The 18,593-nt window shown below is 39.8% G+C and overlaps 1 protein-coding gene across 5 annotated transcripts in view; it reads left to right on the forward strand.

Annotated features, from left to right (window-relative positions):
- LOC111563695 (rho guanine nucleotide exchange factor TIAM1-like) overlaps positions 1–17,591 on the forward strand; it is a 41,138-nt gene extending 23,547 nt beyond the window's left edge. For 4 of the 5 annotated variants that reach the window (XM_023262909.3, XM_055012362.1, XM_055012363.1 and 1 more), the window contains exons 8-27: positions 220–366; positions 500–574; positions 902–1,072; positions 1,343–1,447; positions 1,851–1,932; positions 2,156–2,242; positions 3,012–3,224; positions 3,689–3,789; positions 9,339–9,524; positions 10,149–10,217; positions 10,562–10,687; positions 10,780–10,888; positions 11,573–11,752; positions 11,865–11,983; positions 12,071–12,179; positions 13,102–13,160; positions 13,282–13,387; positions 13,517–13,604; positions 13,717–13,889; positions 15,866–17,591. In XM_023262909.3, the coding sequence (XP_023118677.2) occupies positions 220–366; positions 500–574; positions 902–1,072; positions 1,343–1,447; positions 1,851–1,932; positions 2,156–2,242; positions 3,012–3,224; positions 3,689–3,789; positions 9,339–9,524; positions 10,149–10,217; positions 10,562–10,687; positions 10,780–10,888; positions 11,573–11,752; positions 11,865–11,983; positions 12,071–12,179; positions 13,102–13,160; positions 13,282–13,387; positions 13,517–13,604; positions 13,717–13,889; positions 15,866–16,383 (2,823 nt within the window). In that variant the 3' untranslated portion in view covers positions 16,384–17,591. Of the gene's footprint in view, positions 1–219; positions 367–499; positions 575–901; positions 1,073–1,342; positions 1,448–1,850; positions 1,933–2,155; positions 2,243–3,011; positions 3,225–3,688; positions 3,790–5,899; positions 6,804–9,338; positions 9,525–10,148; positions 10,218–10,561; positions 10,688–10,779; positions 10,889–11,572; positions 11,753–11,864; positions 11,984–12,070; positions 12,180–13,101; positions 13,161–13,281; positions 13,388–13,516; positions 13,605–13,716; positions 13,890–15,865 lie in introns of those variants that run through there. The other variant, XM_023262910.3, reaches the window with a different exon arrangement.
- Positions 17,592–18,593: the final 1,002 nt, after the last annotated feature.

Genomic DNA, 18,593 nt, shown 5'->3' on the forward strand with positions numbered 1-18,593 from the left:
TTCTGCTTTTTGCACAATTGAGACACCTCCCTTAAAGATGCTGCATTTTGTTATTGGCTTTTCTTTCGTGTGCTCCTCATCGTTTGGACTCTGATGTTGATAATATGCTGTATTTAAAAAATCATTTATGGTTGCCATGGATTTTTGCAAACTGTGATGTGTGGTCCAACAGATTGTTGCTGTGTCTCATTTGATGACTGAGCTGTTATGTTTTTGCAGGTGGCAGCTCGAACAGAGACTGGAGTGAGACGGCGAACACAGGCCATGTCTCGTTCCTGCAGCAAGCGCAAAAGCAGGTTCTCTTCCCTCTGGGGTTTGGACACTACCTCAAAGAAAAAGACAAAAGCCCACCCCCCTGTCAGCCAGGTTTGTGAGGTTTTCCATTGTCATACAAACCGTTATTTGTTAGTTCTCAAGTATTGTTTTTTTTTTCTCAAGCATCCATCCTTCACAATTCTGCCTAAGACATGACTACTTGACCTTCCTTGTGCCTCTCCAGGTGTTTGCTGATGGTGAAGAGCCAGTGAAAAAGCCCATAGATGGCATATATGTTGATCCTGCAAAGGAAATCACTGTAAGGAGGAATTATTAATTGTATAAATTTAATTTGTCAGTGCAGCGTCAGTCAAACAGAAGTGAGAACTTAATAAATTAAATCTTTGACAATGTGGTCCTCTTTGTATTCTGAGTTAGCAGCAGAGCAGAGGTTACAACTTTGACAGTTACTCAGGCGCATTTGAAGTTGTAATTTTTCTTTCAATCATTTTAAGCAAACGCACAGTAAATTAATTGCAAACTATGTTATAACTGCTCTGTGGATATATTGACATGAGCAATGTACCTAATTTCACCAAATCAAAGTTTGGAGTAAAATGTGTTTACTTAATGTCTCTGTTTAAAGAAAAGTGAGGAGGGAACTGTGAAAATCCTTCCACGACCTAGTACGGAGAATGACATCTGGGTTCCTGACCACCTCACTCCCTCGTGGGTGTGTCTGCCAAATGATCAGCCTGTGCTCACCATCATCCAGCCAGGGGAGTCTGCACTGTGCGTTCTTGAAACTATTTGCAAGGTAATGTTCTCTTAAATTACCTTAATTGACCTCACCTGACCTGACATGACTTATGGTTTTGTTTTTTTGTTGTTTTTTTACATAAGCAAGACATGTAGTCACATGCATCTCAAGATGCATCCCAAGCAGTTTTGAATTGAAATCTGTTGTACTGCTTGATATAGCCAGATTTAGCCAGAGAAATGCCAGTTTTTGTTTTTTTTTTGGACAAAAATTTCATTGCTATGATGATGGATAAATACCTTCCTTGTCCTTGTCTTTATCCCACAGGCTCATCAACTCGATCCCACCAAACACTACTTGCGACTCAAATTCCTGATCGAAAACCAAGTGCAATTCTACATTCCCAAACCAGAGGAGGATGTATGTGACCTGGTATGTGACTGCCTGTTTGAACTTCATGTTATCTCTCCTTCTCCGCCAGACTTTAAGATTAAAAGGTCATGAAACCGATTCAAAGAAATGCCAGTAATTGCAATACAATGTATGAGGAATTGCAAAAGAAGAAGTTTTCTCCAGAGAATCAGCTGCCTGGGAGAACCATGCATCAAGGGATATTCTTGGAAAGCCTGAACATGCAATATATGTAGCTACTTTTGTATTTACAGCATGTAATTATGACACAGCATAGATCCTCATTCATCAAGACTCTGATAAAGCTGCTTTGTCTGAAAAAAAAATGGAAAATTAATGCTGTCAATAACCCACCCACCAGACTATGAATAAAGTAGACCATTGTGCCATGATTTATATAATAACTTCTTTTTGTTCTTCACAGCTTTACAAAGAAATTGAGCTCTGCTCAAAAATAACAAAAGTAATCCAGTTTGACAGAGATGAATCCTGCATGATTGGTTACGGTAAGACCAGTTTTTGTTTTCAGTTAAGATGCTGTAATGAAGTCTGTGTCAAATGTCTCATAAGTGGTGCTGATGTTTTGAATGTAATAATTGCTTTTCTTTGACCTGTGCATGACCTATGTTTTTCCATTTGTAGCGCACAAATCCCTCTGATATCCCCCCTTCTCTCTCTCTCTCTCTCTACTCCTTTTCTCACCTCTCAACCTTTCTTTTTCCTCCTCAGGTTTCTCAATTTCAGTGGTGGAGGAAGATGGAGTACAGCAACTCTACATCACTGATGTGAAGGCAGGAGGATTAGCCTTCGCAAAAGGTTCATTACATTTTATTTCTGTCATAAAATCTCTCTTGAAAGATACTCAATTTGTCTGAACTCCTGAGTTACAGTTATAGTTAAAACAAAAAAGAATACAGGTTGCATTTGCTGTTTTTCAGTGCTTTCACACACTGTATTTAACACTGAACAGTTTTCTCCTATCAAGGTCAACACTTCTTTTCTTTTTTTAAAAACGCATTAGCACATGTTTATTAAACAGGTAGGGAAGGTTTTTGAGGAGACGGCAGTTCTCAAGGGCGTTGATTACTATAATTATAACCACCCTGCCTCTCACTGGCCTTTATGGAAGATGATGCTGAATATGACACTTGAGCACAGCTGCTTCACAATGGTGGCCCTGTTATGAAGTTAGACTAAAGGGTTGAGTGATGTCAAAATATCATGGTGGAGCTGGTCATAGTGCAGGTAGCGTGCATGCAGTGCTGCAGACGGTAAGATACCTGCACTGTGTCACCAGGTGACGCTTTACAACAGCATAGAGAAGTGGGTCATGCTTTTAAGTTTTGAAAGCAAATAACAGATCTGGAATTGATTGTCTTCAGAGTTGTATTGTGACTTTAAATTTTTTGTTGTACTTTCTCACAGTAATGTAATATTAAAATCAGGAATTTAATGGTCAGTTAGTCAACACTGAAAATGAGATGGATTGTTGTTACCCTCTCATACTGGGGGAGACAGAAAATGTTTACTCCAGGAGGTATGACATGTAGTTAACTGAACCATGACTGATGTTTTTACTTTGCAGGTCTAAATGCGGGGGATGAAATACTTCAGCTGAATGGAAAAGACTCTCACAGTCTCAATTTCTCTGACATGAAGGCGGCATTCTCCCAAGCCTCGCTGGCTTTGACCGTCAACACCCTGCCTTCTGTGGACCGCCGTCAGCTTTGCTACCTGCCACCTCGCCGCTCAGACGCAGAGGAAGATCTCTACACGGACATCTTCTCCCAGAGTCAAGGTGATAATTGCACCAAATGCAGCCTGTCATGCAAATCTAGTACATTTAATTATGCTTGCCTTACTCATTCGGGATATTTACAGGCCCAGTTAGCAGAGGTTACTGAAATGTTTAGCTTCAGCACTCGAATTCCCAGACATCATCTATAGCATAATGATTGCCGACAGTATAATGCTGTTTACAAGCCATCTGGTGTGTAATTCTCTCTTAGCAACAGATGCTAAATAGATCAGTAAGGCAAAAGTAGGCAAATCTCAAGCTTTAATTGTTATTTTCAAGCAAACAGAAGAGATTTCAGTTTCTTTTTTCACAGTGAATCTAAAGGGTCTTTACTGAGGAGGACAGGATGCTCAGACCTAGTTTGAGAGGATCTTACATGAAATTACAAGACAAGGAAATAAATGAGTCTTATTGAAAGAAACACATTTTTCATGAAGCTCATACGTGACTGTTATTTGTTGCAGAGGAAATACTGGATGATGGCGTGGGACTGTTGCTAGAGAGCTCCGGAGACAGCTTGGATGACGACTCAGAAATCTTCAGCGAGTTTGATGACTGCAGAAAGGTAAGAGCACAATTTAATGTATATTTTGGTGGCATCTGAGTATCACCACATAAAATACCTGACAGCACATTTTTTATGTAATACTTTGGCTCCTGTCCTTGTCCTTCACAACATCCTCCTCAGCTCTGTCTTATTATGAAAAAAAGCACTCATGAACATTTTACTTTACCAGCTGCTACTGGCTCATTTAATCTTGTTTATGAAAGCAGCAGTGTCCATATTTACATATGGGTGTTAACCCCATGCTTCTCCATAAAAATCTGTCTTTTCCCTTAATGAAATGTTTGATACACGACGTGTGTCTTATGCACTAGAGACTCAAGATGAGGCAAGCATTCCTTCTGACTATAACAGCCAAGTGATGGATGTGTCTTTGATTAATCTTGCATTCTAATTGCTTGATTATGCGCTGCTGTTAAGTCAGGTAATGAATGGAGTTGCATTCATTTTAACTCTAAATGAACACAGAGACACAAACTGGAAAAGAAAGCACTAAGTATGATTATGAAGACAAGCAAAGAAGAAAAAAACATCTCAAAAACCTACATTCTGGTATTGAAGTGGTTTGGCTAATAAGATGGCTGATATTTCTAATGCTGCGTGAGTAAACAGTGACATTCAAGCGGAAGCCTTTAATCTCCTTTCTGTAACTCACTTCAAAAGGACAACTGGGCTCCTGCTGATGAAACACTGAAGTATGATGTGTTTTAGTAGATTAGTTTATCTTACATGACAACACTTCATTTCTCATTGTACTGACCTAAATTAAAAGCTCACTGGAAAGATTCCAAAGATCCACGTGAGAACCTCAGTCATCCCACTTGCCCTTCAAATCCTATGTTGATCACATCACTGCTTGTTTGTCTGCTCTCTCTTTATTGCCATCGTTTAACTTCTCTTATTTAACAGGCAACAATTAATCAAACATTGTACCAATTTTAGGTAATTGCCCATGTAACGGTTAATGATAATATGGAAATGAGCGAAGTAAAGGGTAAAATCTTTGGAGAATCCCACTGCTGTGATGTTTAGGTTATGCTTTTTTGCTTTTATTTTTAATGTTGATTATTGTCCTTCTTTTCTCTTTGAGGCTAGATTTTCGAAAATAAACCACAGAATTCTGTTATTTAGGATTCCTTGTCTTTACGTAATTGATGAATCATTATAGTAGGCAGCACTTTGACTTCACCTCTTGGTTTTGAGTTTTCAAAAAAAAAAACATTTCATGTAGGTTAATTTTATTTTGACAAACTGTATCTCATTGTTTACATATCAATCTCTGCTGCATTTTACAAAGACTTTCATATCAAACGTCAAACTAGAGGATTAAACTGTAAACTCCAACGTAATAATATAAAAAAAGCAAAAATAATTGTTGGAAAAATTGTCACCCATGAACTAGATTTTCCAATAAACTCATCAGTCATGGTTTGCTAGTTGGAAATATGTATAGTGGTAAAAAAAAAAAATGTTTCAAATATTTCAGCTTTAAGTCATCTTTTCTTAAATGTGGCCACAATGTATACATTTGCACCACTTGCACACCAATGCAACAAAAAATGCAAATGTTTGTCAGAAGAGCAAAAAGGCAGATCAGTTAGCAAACTGCCCCCCTGATCTGTCCCATGACTTCTTATTGCAACACATTTTCTGCAGACAGTGAAAACTTGCAACATCATCAGAGATGATACGGTGGCAATGAAGTGAACGCTTTCATGTATTTATACTTATAACGCAGTCGCTGTTAGAATTTTTATTTTATTTTTTGATTTGGAGAGGAATCTTTTTATCATTTAACACGAGGCAAAACTCTACCAGAACACTCTTTCTTGTAAAAAAGCTATGTTCCATATAGCCTCCTTTTGTTCATTTCCGGGCACCTTTACTTGTTCTGGGATGTATTTTGCTCATCACATAGCTGTCAGGCTTTGATACCACATATTCAGTACAAGGACTCGGGTTCTGACCGACTACATTGAGAACAATAGACACGGATATAATGCGTTTTGTTATACACTGCTGTAGTGAGATTGTCAATGTGACAACCTCAGTGATGAAATGTGTGACCTTTTGTTGAGGTATTCTTGAGAGAAATTCTGTAAATGTAAAAAAAAAGATTAACTGAGGATGCATCAGAAAAGTGAGTCATGAGATTCACTTGTTAAATAAGTTCTTGAGTCTCCTCAGAGGTGGAAGACATTTAAATGTGTGAAAATATTAGTAGGTGTGTTTCCCTTGTTTCTCACTAAACCATTTCTGAACTTGGGACCTAATCAGAGGAAAAAATACTTTGTTATCTAATAAATATTTTTAGGCATGCATGAACATTTCCGACTCTCCATTTTCCTCCTGCAAAAGCCTTCAGATCAGTTTCTCTGTCCTCACCCTCCACTGTAGCCTGCGCCTTTGCAGCTCCCCTCTCCCCTTTTCCTGAAACCCTGCATTTACATTCTACTGCGGTGTGGCTTACCGAGCCAATCCTGCTCCACCGCAACCTTGAGGAGGAGACTCCTTTCCTCCTGCTCCTTTGCTCTCTCTCCGGTCTGGAGGATTATCAAGACTCATTTACAATCCTGCTAGAGTTGGCCAGGTCTCCACACTCACACTGTGTGCCTTAGTTTGCCCAGCCTGTGGAGAAGAGAGACAGAGGGAGGGAGAGAAAACAGCAGAGTATCAGTGACAGAGCTACAGCGGACTGTGAAGGCGCATAAGAAGGGGAGTTGGAAGGCTGTAAGTACTGGTGGGCGGAGAGGAGGAGGCTGAGCAGCTTCACTCATCCTTCATCACAAGCACCACAGCACCTTCTCCTCCTTTTAAAACCGGGAGGACAAAAGGGCTGAGAAATGTTTTGGAGAGGCTCAGTGTAAACTTGAATCTTCCCAAAGCCTGAATTCTCTTTCGCTCTGACACTTTAACTGGCGCTGACTGTCCACCTGCACCTGGATATGTCCGTCCTGAAGTGGAGCAAGCATAGCAAGCGCTCATCGGAGTCCGTCTATGACATGCTTCATCTGGTGAGACACTTTCCATGCACGTCTTTTCTTTACCTGGATAGCTGTCATTGTGGCTGCTGTGTTATCCCAGTACGACAAAAAGAAATAACACCTTTCCTTCTCAGTGTTTGTTTCACACCTCTTCTTGGCTGCTACAGACAGACAACAGGAAGCTGTGAGTCACCGTTGTGTCGCAGAGTTTTCCCATAACCACTGAGGTGCTCCACAACACGCCAACATGGAACACTATGTGTAGGAGTCTGTACAGGTCCGACCCAGACAACTTTGGTTTCACATGACTGACAAACTACCCTGACCATTGTAGCAGTGACTGACTGTTGGAGAGTTTTCTCTCTCTTGGCACCTCAAAGCTGTGATCTCAGGCTTATGTGAGTTTCAGAGGGCAGACATGCAATATTCCCTCTACTCCATCAGTATTTTTATGCTTTGAAATGGTTTTTAATCTATATTTCATTTGCTGGGGGATGTGATAGTTTCTGGCATCTCACAGTTTTACCCATGACGGCATCTCTGATTTACATATTGTTCATTTAATGTAATATTGAAGGCTTTGATCCCCTCCTTCTCTGTTCTTTCTACTCTCTCTGCCATGTCAAGACTGTCCATGCACCCAGAGCTGTCATGGTGTTAATTAGGCTAGAATGTGAAGAGGATGACTGGGCTGTGACTTTCAGCAAAACTTGAGCACCGTTGACAGAATGGGCTGGAAATAATGAGGTTCATTTACAATGTCTGCTCTTTTGGTGCTTTACTCTGTAATGCTTGATTTTTCTTAACTTGCATTTTGGGTTGCATGTACACAATCTCATGATATCAGTAAAATGCCGAAGGGAAGGATACAGACACATTGTACTGAGAAAAACTTGAGCCTTGTGATGCATTGCAACATGTTTTTATGGATGCTGATCAACCAAATCTCAACTGATCTCTTGTGCTGATTATTTTTTTAATGTTTAAAAACCTACAGGACTTCATCATCATTATCAGTGAAGTTTATTATGAAGGGGTTGTTTTGAGCACTAAATCTTTGTCGGGCAACTTTGTCGGATGACTTTCTAAAGCCACTCTTGAAATGGTTTTAAGTACGTGCTGTGTTTATTCTGAACATTTTTAATCAGCAAAAAGAACACTGAAGTTGACAAATTGCAGCTCTTTCACTACGCATTTAGTTTTAAATTATACTTATGCTTTGGTCTAAAATGCATTTGCGAAATTACATTTGCAGACATTATAGCACTTCCTAGTTCATCTGTTGATCTGGGAGCTGTCTGATTATTTCGGGAACACTGTCAAGAGGGACAAATGGCTGTCGTGCCTCACATATGAATGTCTGATTAGATAACAATGCTAATAACCGCCATCATTTGCAAAGCTGCATGAGAAGAGCCGTGGCTGTCACAGTATAACACTGTGTTCTTGTTGGTTTTTGTATGTATTGTGCTTTTTTATTTTATTTTTTAACCACATTTTAGTGAATAATGGAAAAGGACATCTATTCATGGTGATTTTTTTTGGCACTTCTCAGTGAAATTGACTTGCAATTTTGTTTCTGCTTTTTTTTATGGACAGCAATTTCTAATAATAAAAACAAAGTTGTTTTGATGCCCTCAGATGTCAGACTGACAGTAGGTCAAATCTAAATTAACATGCTATTTTTTTTATCTTAGAATTAGAACCGTCCATCCTCTGCAGCTTTGTGGAGGCTATATTATTATTATTTCCCAGAGGATCGTATAGGTGTGGCAGGATAAATTGCTTCTGTCTGGCCCATAAAACTTTATATTATAAACCAGAGACCTCTCAGCTCCCTGTTATGCTCTCAGTGATGTTTCCACCTGCTAGTGGTCCCTGTTACCTGTTTGCTGTGTGCTAATTTCTAAGTGAACCTTTATGTATCATCTACTTTACGACAAAGTCTTTCCTCATGAAATTAAATAAGGTTTTGCTGGACATGAATAGAGCTCTTTGTGCTTGCATTGATTCAAAAAGCCAAACCGACATTTGTGTTTTGGCTGTAGCCTGTTGCGAACAAAGTAGCCGTATTAGTTCAGCCATGTAGGCTGTGCCGAGTGGGGTCTATTTTTGTCCAAAATGATAGTCTAATGCACATCAGGGCTGGTCACCACGGCAACCCGTACTGTATGCGGACGGGCACTGTAGTGTGTATATTTTGATTCTGTGAAAGAGATGAATCATTACACCACCGATCCGTCAGTAGGAGGAAAACACCAGGGAAAAGAGGGATGTGAGTGAAAGAGAGGGAGGCGGAAAGTCATTGTTATGACAGACTGAAAATAGACCAAATTAGTGCAAATGATTTTTTTAGAGCTGCCTCTTTCCAGGCTCACTCTCTGCACAGTCATGAATCTGTGCACATCAGTAGGTAGAAAGTGGCACCTTCATGTTATCTAAGGTGCTGCTTTTCATGATTGATATTTGTAGATTTCCTTCCTACAACTAAAAGTAGGAGTTGCGTAATTTAATCATATTTAAACTGAAGCCTTCACTGCCTCTTGTCAATTTCTTTTTTTACAGAGTACAGAGCAGGTCGCTGCTTTCTGCCGCAGTCTCCATGATATGAATCCCGTGGAGTGCGTGTCCTCTTCGCCTAGCCCGGACTCACCCTTTCCACCTCCTGCAACACTCCGACAGCTCTCCGATGCCGACAAGCTCCGCAAGGTCATCTGTGAACTTGTGGAGACCGAACGCACCTATGTCAAAGTCAGTATCATGCATCTTCCTTGTAAGAAACAGATGGTATTGTGTGAGTGCGTATGTTCCTCCTGTCCATCGATCTGTTTCTGTCTGCCTTTGGCTGTGTTAGCTCTACGCATTACCTATTCCATATGACCAATCCATATTTATCTCTGTGTCCCAGGAGATGTGAGGGGGACACAGCTGTGCCCTTGCCTGGTTATTGCCTAATCTTTTTCTACCCGGCATAAATTGGGCTCAGTGCAATAACCGGGTTAGAGATGGTATATAATGGGATAATGTCAAGGCTATCTATAATGTTATACTTCATTTCAGGGGGCACGGATATACTTATTACAGAAATCACTGTGCAAGATTGATGGTGCACCATGTAACCTTTAAAGGAATTGTTTGATTTTTGGTGGAAAATTTGGTCTACTTAAGACATTGAAAGAAACATGTGGGTGTATTTTATGTTTGTAGCGGCACTAATTTTGCTAATGCAAAGAGACATGGGCAAAATACTGGAATGGACGTTCGGTTTAAATTGACTATTAAATGAGTAATGCTGCAGTGTTGGTCATATTCATTTTCCTGCTTATGTAAAACTGTGCCACTCTGACTGCAACACAATTCACTCTTGTATTGCAGGATCTCAATTGCCTCATTGGGAGATATTTAACCCCATTGCAGAAAGAGACCTTCCTCACTCAGGATGAGGTATGTCAGATTTTCCCCATAAGCCTTTTTGGGGGTAGTTTGGCTTTTAAATGCCGGCACTGTTGAAATGTTCTAAGAAAAGTGGGTTACATAATCATGTAAAGTGTAGCTGTGTACAAGGACAAGAGGGTGGATGATGTGAGTGAGAGAGAAAGAGAAGAGAAGGTTTGCAAATTAAGAATGTTATATATGCATTTGCAGTAATGAAATACATTTGGTTGTATTACATTTTCAGAGTTTCCATGCACTAGCTGAAGCCAGGGACTAAAAATAAGATAATGAAATATCTTGTTTGCCATAAAATAAGGAGTTTTTCGACTTTACTTAAATGTCTTTTCCTCCAGCTGGATGTACTGTTTGGTAATTTGCCGGAAATGGTGGAGTTCCAAGTTGAGTTTCTTAAGACCCTGGAAGATGGGACAAGACTGGTTCCAGATCTGGAGAAACTGGAGAGTGTGGATCAGTTTAAGGTACACCATGTATCACAATTGGACACACACAGCAACAAGCATTTTAAACACCAATGGGTTATTTAACTAATAATTTGGTATCTTTCTCACAGAAAATCCTCTTCTCCCTGGGAGGCTCTTTCCTGTACTATGCAGACCGTTTTAAAATCTACAGCGCCTTCTGCGCCAGCCACACCAAAGTCCCTAAGGTCCTCGTAAAGGGTGAGTAAATGTGCTCCTGGGTTGACATTCCTCCTTGGCTCAAAGGAGAGGATGTGTTTATCCATCAACCATCTGCCATATCCTACACAGCTCCATAAATCTGCTCTGCGGAGTTGTCAGCCTCACTGTTGTCCATCTGACCCCTGCATACTTTCAAGCTGGAGGCTCCCAGGGCTAAAAAGCCCTGCAACATTGTATGATGTATAATGAGCAGTGCTGAAGAGTCTGTTCTCTAAGCTAGTACACCCACTCCTTTAAGACTTGAGTGGATGGCACTGTTTGCTGCATTTACATTCAGTGAGTCAACCGATTATCTGCCATACAGTTTGGCAAAGTGCTATCAGGATAAAGCTGTTTTTCAAAGCTGTGAACAGATTTTTTCTGCCCACTTATGCCTTCTCTGCTCTCGGATAAAATGACTCCTCAAAAAAACACAGTGTCATTCAATCCTTTTAACCTGGCTTTAGGTAATTTGTAATCCAAGACTACTAATTGGCCATATTTATACCAACGTATATTAACCTGGTTAATGTTCATATCCATAAAATCCAGTAGCTCATAACTAAAATTCTGGAAATAAAATTAGCAGTACATGCAAACACATTAACTATGGAAAGGAAAATCAAAAAAATACCTAAGCTATGTGGATGAGTTGCATTAAGTGTTACTTATTGGTCATTCCAGCCAAGACTGACCCTGCTTTCAAGGCCTTCCTGGATGAGCGGAACCCGAAGCAGCAGCACTCTTCCACCCTGGAATCGTACCTAATCAAACCTATACAGAGGGTGCTCAAATATCCCCTCCTGCTGAAGGAGCTGTACTCACTCACAGACCCAGACAGTGAGGAACACTACCACCTGGACGGTAAGATCCAGTCACATGGCCATCTGAGGAGATGAAATTATTCTGACAGGTGAATCCATATACAGCTGCAGTTCGTTCAGCTCTAACCAATACGTTTTCTGCTTGACTGCAGTTGCCATGAAAGCCATGAACAAGGTTGCCAGCCACATCAATGAGATGCAGAAGATCCATGAGGAGTTTGGAGCAGTGTTTGATCAGCTCATCACTGAGCAGAGCAGTGAAAAGAAAGAGGTAGGTTGGAGAAACATAGCTCGTCTGTGTTCTGTCATCTGAAGAGGACATGTGGAGTGACTGCTGACATTTTGTTGTAATGGTCAGGTTGCGGATCTGTCAATGGGTGACCTGCTACTTCACAACACTGTGACATGGATCAACCCACCTGCCTCCTTAGGAAAATGGAAGAAAGAACCCCAGATAGCTACGTTTGGTATGTGTGAGTTTTCTTTACAATTTTACGTTATAAATATGAGAAGTGAGTAATGACAATATTGAATCGGTTTCTTATGTTTATGTCTATTTAAACACCAAAAATGTTAGTCAATAGTTTTGTTGACTGAATGAAAAAGGCAGAAATGAAGTGTATTTGCACAGGGAAGCACCCTATTGGTATTCGGTGTGCACATACAATTTTGTTTTCTATCTTTAAAAACAAGCAATTTGAGTGTACTTTGGATTTAATGAGTAATTATCTTTACAAGACAAAAGTTAAGTATGTTGCGAATACTTCGTACACCATCAGTGACATACTAATAGAGCTGGGCAGTGAACTCTGAACACTAGCAATCAAAAAAAGCTGAGCAACCCAAAATGCAGCACTTTACCAAACTGAAGAAAACAACCTATGCCCGTACAGCATTTTGAAAAAGAAATGGTTTTCAAAATACACTAATGTTAAAGTCAAGATCCTTTTTTCCCCCCATTTTCCTGTCTTCACTCCAGAACACACATGTACCAACTTCTGTTTCTATAGAAAATAAATAAAAATCTTTTAACCAGCATGGCTGGCCAGGAAATTACACTTTACATTCATACAGGAGGAAGACAGAGAGGATGCTGCAGATATCTTAAATAACTTAAAACTATAACAAGTAAAAAATCTGTTTACCCTCACACCTTTCGATAATGATCTAGTCTCATTTGCAGCTCAGTGGGTGAAAAGGAAGTGTCAGTGTAATTGTTTACCATCAAGAATGAATTCTGAGCCAAACCAAGACACAGAGAGTTGATTTGAGCTTGCCAAACATTTCTCATGTTTTGCTTAAACACAAGTGTTTATCCATTTCGTATGTTAATTTGACAAGTCATTTGACGTCCTCGGTGATAACTTGATGTTTCTCCCCCCCATCTAGTGTTCAAAACAGCAGTTGTCTTCGTTTGCAAGGAAGGATCCAAGCAGAAGAAGAAAATGGTAGGTTTTTGCACAAGCAAGATGCAATCAGCAGTACCATATTTTAAGAAAATAAAGTCAGCTTCATTTCAGGAAATCTGTTGCAAAAATTAACTGGTTTGTTTTGTTTGTTTGATGGAAGGGTGGCTCTCACAGAGTCTCTATATCTTCAGAAGAAAAAGACCCCTTCCGATTCCGTCACATGATCCCAACTGATGCCCTTCAAGTCCGATCATTAGCCAATGCAGGTAGGTCACACATGGAATGCAGTTCTGTAGTGAAATGCAGATGTTTTATTCTTTTAAACCCAGAAATTAATATTCTAGCCAGATTCTTTTGGACATGAAATCATATGTGGGTGTTAATTTCTCCCTCAGATGGTGAGGGCTCTGCTGTGTGTGAGATCGTCCACACAAAATCGGAGTCGGAAGGAAGGCCAGAGAGGTCATTTCATCTGTGCTGTAGGTAAGCATCTCTCCTGAAGCAGGTTGAATTCCACTGCAGACTGAAGCTACCATACCACCGATACAGTCCTGTCTGCTATCTAACTGATACGATGACCTTGTCTTTCCCTCAGCTCTCCGGAGAGCAGAAAAGACTTTCTGAAGACGGTCCACTCCATCTTGAGGGAAAAGCACCGCAGGCAGCTCCTGAAAACGGAGAGTTTACCTCTCAACCAGCAGTACGTACCCTTTGGAGGAAAACGACTATGTGCCCTGAAGGGAGCCCGTCCCGCCATAAATAGAGCAGGTAAATGCCAGTCTGTGGCTCTATTCACCCTACAGCTCTGCATGTCCCAGTTCCTTCTTAACTGAGATAAATGCAATCCTTTGATTGAATTGGAGCTTTATACCACATTTATAGATTTAATTAATATGCAGGAAGATACTACATCAAAAAAATTGCAGGTAATGGTGGAACGGTTATTTGCTTTGTCACAATATTCTTCTGAGCTTGTTCTGAATCTGTGAGAATCTTTGAATCTTATCTTGAAGTCATTCTAACTGTTAGCACATTGTAATATTCAACCCTGACTTTGTCCTGATCTGGTATTATTTGTTCTAATCTGTATTGTTCATTGTTGGTTAATCGCATTTGGCATTTTCATTCGTCTTATCCTCAATGTGAAAACTGAGTAATATTTACAGTATATTTACAGTTAAACCCAAAATGACTTACACCAATGCCAAGGTTCAGTTGTAGTGAATTTGAGTTCATTTGACTAATAAGGTTCCTCTAGCCTAAAAATGACAAACAAGTGACAAAAGATGGTCAGGAATTGTCAGAGAGATACGTTTTTACTATTTCTATGTTTGTCTTTTTGTCATGGCATATTTTTACTCAATATGCCATGTCCACATTTTTCATACCCTTTTCTCAGTAATTGGTGGAAAATTTGCCACCACAGCAATCAAATGGGTTGTACAATTTCTAACAAGCTTTTTAAACATCTCCACCGGGATTTTCAACCACAGCTCCTTGCGACGATCTCTAGGTCTGAGGTTGAAGAGCTTCCTCACATTGCTCTGGTCTTCATTTCCCTCAAAACATTCTCAGTGGGATTCAGGTCTGGATTCCAAAATGTTGAGATGAACTGTTTTTGTTGTTTGGAAGGTCCAATGCTGCCCATGGCCAAGTTTTTCTGCAGACTGCACGATGGTTTCCTCGAGAACCTTTAATGTCATCCCATTTTCTCATGATGCCATTTACTTTGACAAGGCTGAACAACACCCCCAAAGCATTACATTCTCACCACCATGCCTAACTGTTGAGATGGTGGTCTTGTGGTTCGATGCTTCTTCTTTCTTTTACCAAATGAAAGCCATGTCCCTGGGTCCAAACAACTCTAGTTTCATCTTATCCGACCACAGCACTGATGACTGAAAGCTTTCATCTTTGTCCAGCTGAGTTTTTGGAAAGCCTGCGCAAGCTTTTGTGTGTCTGTCTTGGAGAACTGGAGTCCTCCTTGATCAGTGTCTGTGGAGGCCAGCCTTGTGCATCGTCTGCCTTGAAATGTTGATTCCAGAATTGCTCATTTTCATCCGGACAGCCTTAGTGATAATCCTCATGTTCTTCTTGGATTCTTGTGCACCCATTCTTGCCAGTGTAGGGTGACTTTTGGCTTCCTATCACACCCTTTGATATTTTCCAGTGTGGAACATCTTGTTCTTTTTCATTACTTTATGCACTGTGGTCACTGGCTCTTGACAACACTTGGATTTGGCTTTATTGTCTTACTTCGTCTTGTGAGCAGCCACAATATGCAACTCTCTCTCTCAATGATGGACATGATAGCAAACTCACTAAGCTGTTTGGGTTTTAGCCATGACTTGCACTGAACTAGTAACGAACTAGAGAACTACTGCATCAGATATTCTAGGTCTATAGTGTATTAGAATGCTCTAGGACATGGCAGAAATTACCAGGGTAAGGATGGTATAGAAGCAGCATTTTCTAAAAAAATGTGTGAGCATTTCATTTATGAATAATTTTTGACATGGTGCTTCAGTAGAAATGAGAAAAAAAAAAAACATAGCATTGTTTAAATTCAACAGTAACATCACTACCACAATGTCTTACTGATGTTTATTGCTTGTTTATGTAATTTCCAGCCAGAAGAAAACGACTGGTCAAATAGAAATTCACTAGAAGCTATCAAACTCCAAAGTAAAGTCCTGAAAGTGTTAACTGTATTATTCGCTTTTTTTGTTTTCTGTTTTTTGTAGCATCAGCCCCAACCAGGACTCTCGGCAGAAGGAAGTTAGTGCGCAACCGCTTCACCATAGATACCGATATTGTTTTTGATGGGGAGCCGGAACAGCAGGACCTCGCTTCACCACAGGAGCCTGATTTAAAAAGGCCACAGCAGGAAGATGAACCCGATCAGCATCAGCAGTCTGAGTTAGCAGGTGACACAGACCGCTGGGTGGAAGAACAGTTCGACTTAGAAGAATACGAAGATCAGGAAGAAATGAAGGAGACAGACATCCTTAGTGACGAAGATGATGAGCTCTGTCAGACACCCAGAGCTCCATCCACTGAGGCTGACCTGGAGGACCCCATCATGGCTTTGTCATTGGAAGGTGCGGAAACCGAAGATGATGAGAGCATTAAGTCCCCAGGAGTCAGTGAGACGCCCGAAGATGTGAAGCCATCTGACAAGGAACATCAAAATCAAACGGAGAAAGATGAGATCTGGGTACGAAGAGAGCAATCAGGTTCACCCCCAGAATCTGCCACATAAAAGCCAATGAGAACAGGCAGACAGCAAGTGTCTTAGACAGCTTTACAAGGGTTCCATACAGATCAGTCATCATAAACAATGCATGAGCATTGATGTATATCGCACAGCTAGTAGAAGATATATCCTTCTTTACCTTACTTATGCTGAATGCTTTTTGTACAGGTAAGATCATTAGTGGAGCAATACAGGAATCCAGAATGAGGGAGCTTTATCCCAAATCAGATGCTGTTACATAGAAGTCGAGTGTAAGCTATGAGAGATGAACTAATGGTACAATCATGGAATCTAATCAGTTGCTTCGATTGGCATGGTTTGCACATTTAGGCAGCATTCTATAGTCCTGCCTGCTGTTGCCAAATTTGGGTATTGTGAGAACATTAATATTTGTTTTGTCTGTGTGATGCAGAGTTATTATCATAGTTAAGGGCTGTATATTATTTGTCCTTAAAGAAATAGAATAATTAATTGCAAAGGACAGTCTTGTCTTGTATAGTTTACTGTACTTGTATATTTTCACATGAATATACACAGACATGTTTTGGCAACAGATTTCCTTATTATGTAATATATATATATATATAATTTTGATCTTTTGATTTACAGACTAGAAGCTATCCTTATAGTCTGGAAGATATTTTGCTTTGTTGTTTTTACTTGTTACTTTTAATATTGGAATTATGTAATAGCCCCTATGTCACAAATACAAGGGGAGTTGGCTTTGTTTTAATTTAACATAATCCTGTTTTACTTGAACTTGTATTTGCTGTTTTTATGTGTCTTTTTGTTTACTGTGAAGCCATTTTGTCGAGTTTTACCTTTTTGCTCTTCAGTATTGCCACTCAAACATATTCATTTTTAACGGTTCACATGCTCACTCTGTATTGTAGATAATTTACACATCAGCTATTTTAGAAGGTTTTGTGTGTTCAAAAAGATTGTTCACTGGTATTGAATTACAAAGCATTTTTTTTATTTATTCATGTGTAAATTAATTTGTTAGCAACATACGTAATTGTTTTTTCACAAAGAAAGTCCAAATTTGCTCAAGCAATCAAGGGGAAAGACTTGCAGTATGCCTGAACAGTGAAAGAAGTCATACTTGTAAACAACTCATTGTGCTACTAAGACTGCATTTTTATTACTGTGTGTATATAGAAAATGTATTGATATCATAATAAATACAGTTGTTTCCTACTTATAATTCAAAACCACTCTCTGCAGTGACTCATCCGATAGTGTGGTCATTCAGCAGCCTAATTTGCTCAGCAGACATCAACTCTGCAAAACAATTTTATGATATGAGAGAAACCCAGATGTCCAGTGTGCTCAGACATGCCTGAGAACAACAGAACTAAGCAGCTAATCGATGCTCCACTGCCTCAAAGCAACCCAGAGACAGACTGAAATTGCACAACAAAAGGAGAAAACTAAAACTAAACCTTCAGAAGACGTTAAAAGCCACTTTGAGTGTTTGCAAGCTGCGGCTGATTAAGTGTTGGAATGATAGCGAAGGAGCTATACCACTTTTCACAGAAAGGATAAAAGAATGTCTGCAGTGCAGTTTTCACTTAAAGGTGGAGTTGGTGATACTAATCCAATACAGTTTCTGTCAGAATCAGGGAATGTCTCCTTGCGGTCGATAAGCTTTTATGCTTGTGCTGAGACAAAATCCAGGGCTTGTACACAGGCCTGGCTTTGTAAATGGGAAACAAAGTCTAAATACTATTCCAGCATGTGCAGTTTGTGCTCATGCTCAGGAATGGGTAAGGGGCTGGGTCCAGTGGTAGCAAGAGGGATGTAAAATCTGGCACAAAATAAATATCTGAATTTGCTAACTAGCTAAATATTAACAATATGTCTCCATAATCACAGATTCTGCCTTCAAGACCAACCAACCATCTCATGACAGGAAAAGTCATGCTCAGCAGAGAAATGTTAATACAAGACTCTTCATTGAATAAGGAAATATAAAGAAAATTTTGAGAAAGAAAATGTGAAATAAACATCGTACAATACAGAATCTTTGCAATACAAAAAGCTTTTTGGGGGGCCATCACTGTTGATTCCTCTCATCATCAGAAGTGGACATTTTGTGTGCTGAGCAGCTATTGAATCTCATCACATGTATTTCAGTGAGTGCTGGTGAGGGTCCGCTTGTGATTTCCTCTTTTAGCATGGCACTGTTTTATCAAATACCATCAAGATTTCTG

Source organism: Amphiprion ocellaris, chromosome 7 (genome assembly GCF_022539595.1).
Source record: "Amphiprion ocellaris isolate individual 3 ecotype Okinawa chromosome 7, ASM2253959v1, whole genome shotgun sequence".
In the NCBI taxonomy this organism is placed as follows: domain Eukaryota; kingdom Metazoa; phylum Chordata; class Actinopteri; family Pomacentridae; genus Amphiprion; species Amphiprion ocellaris.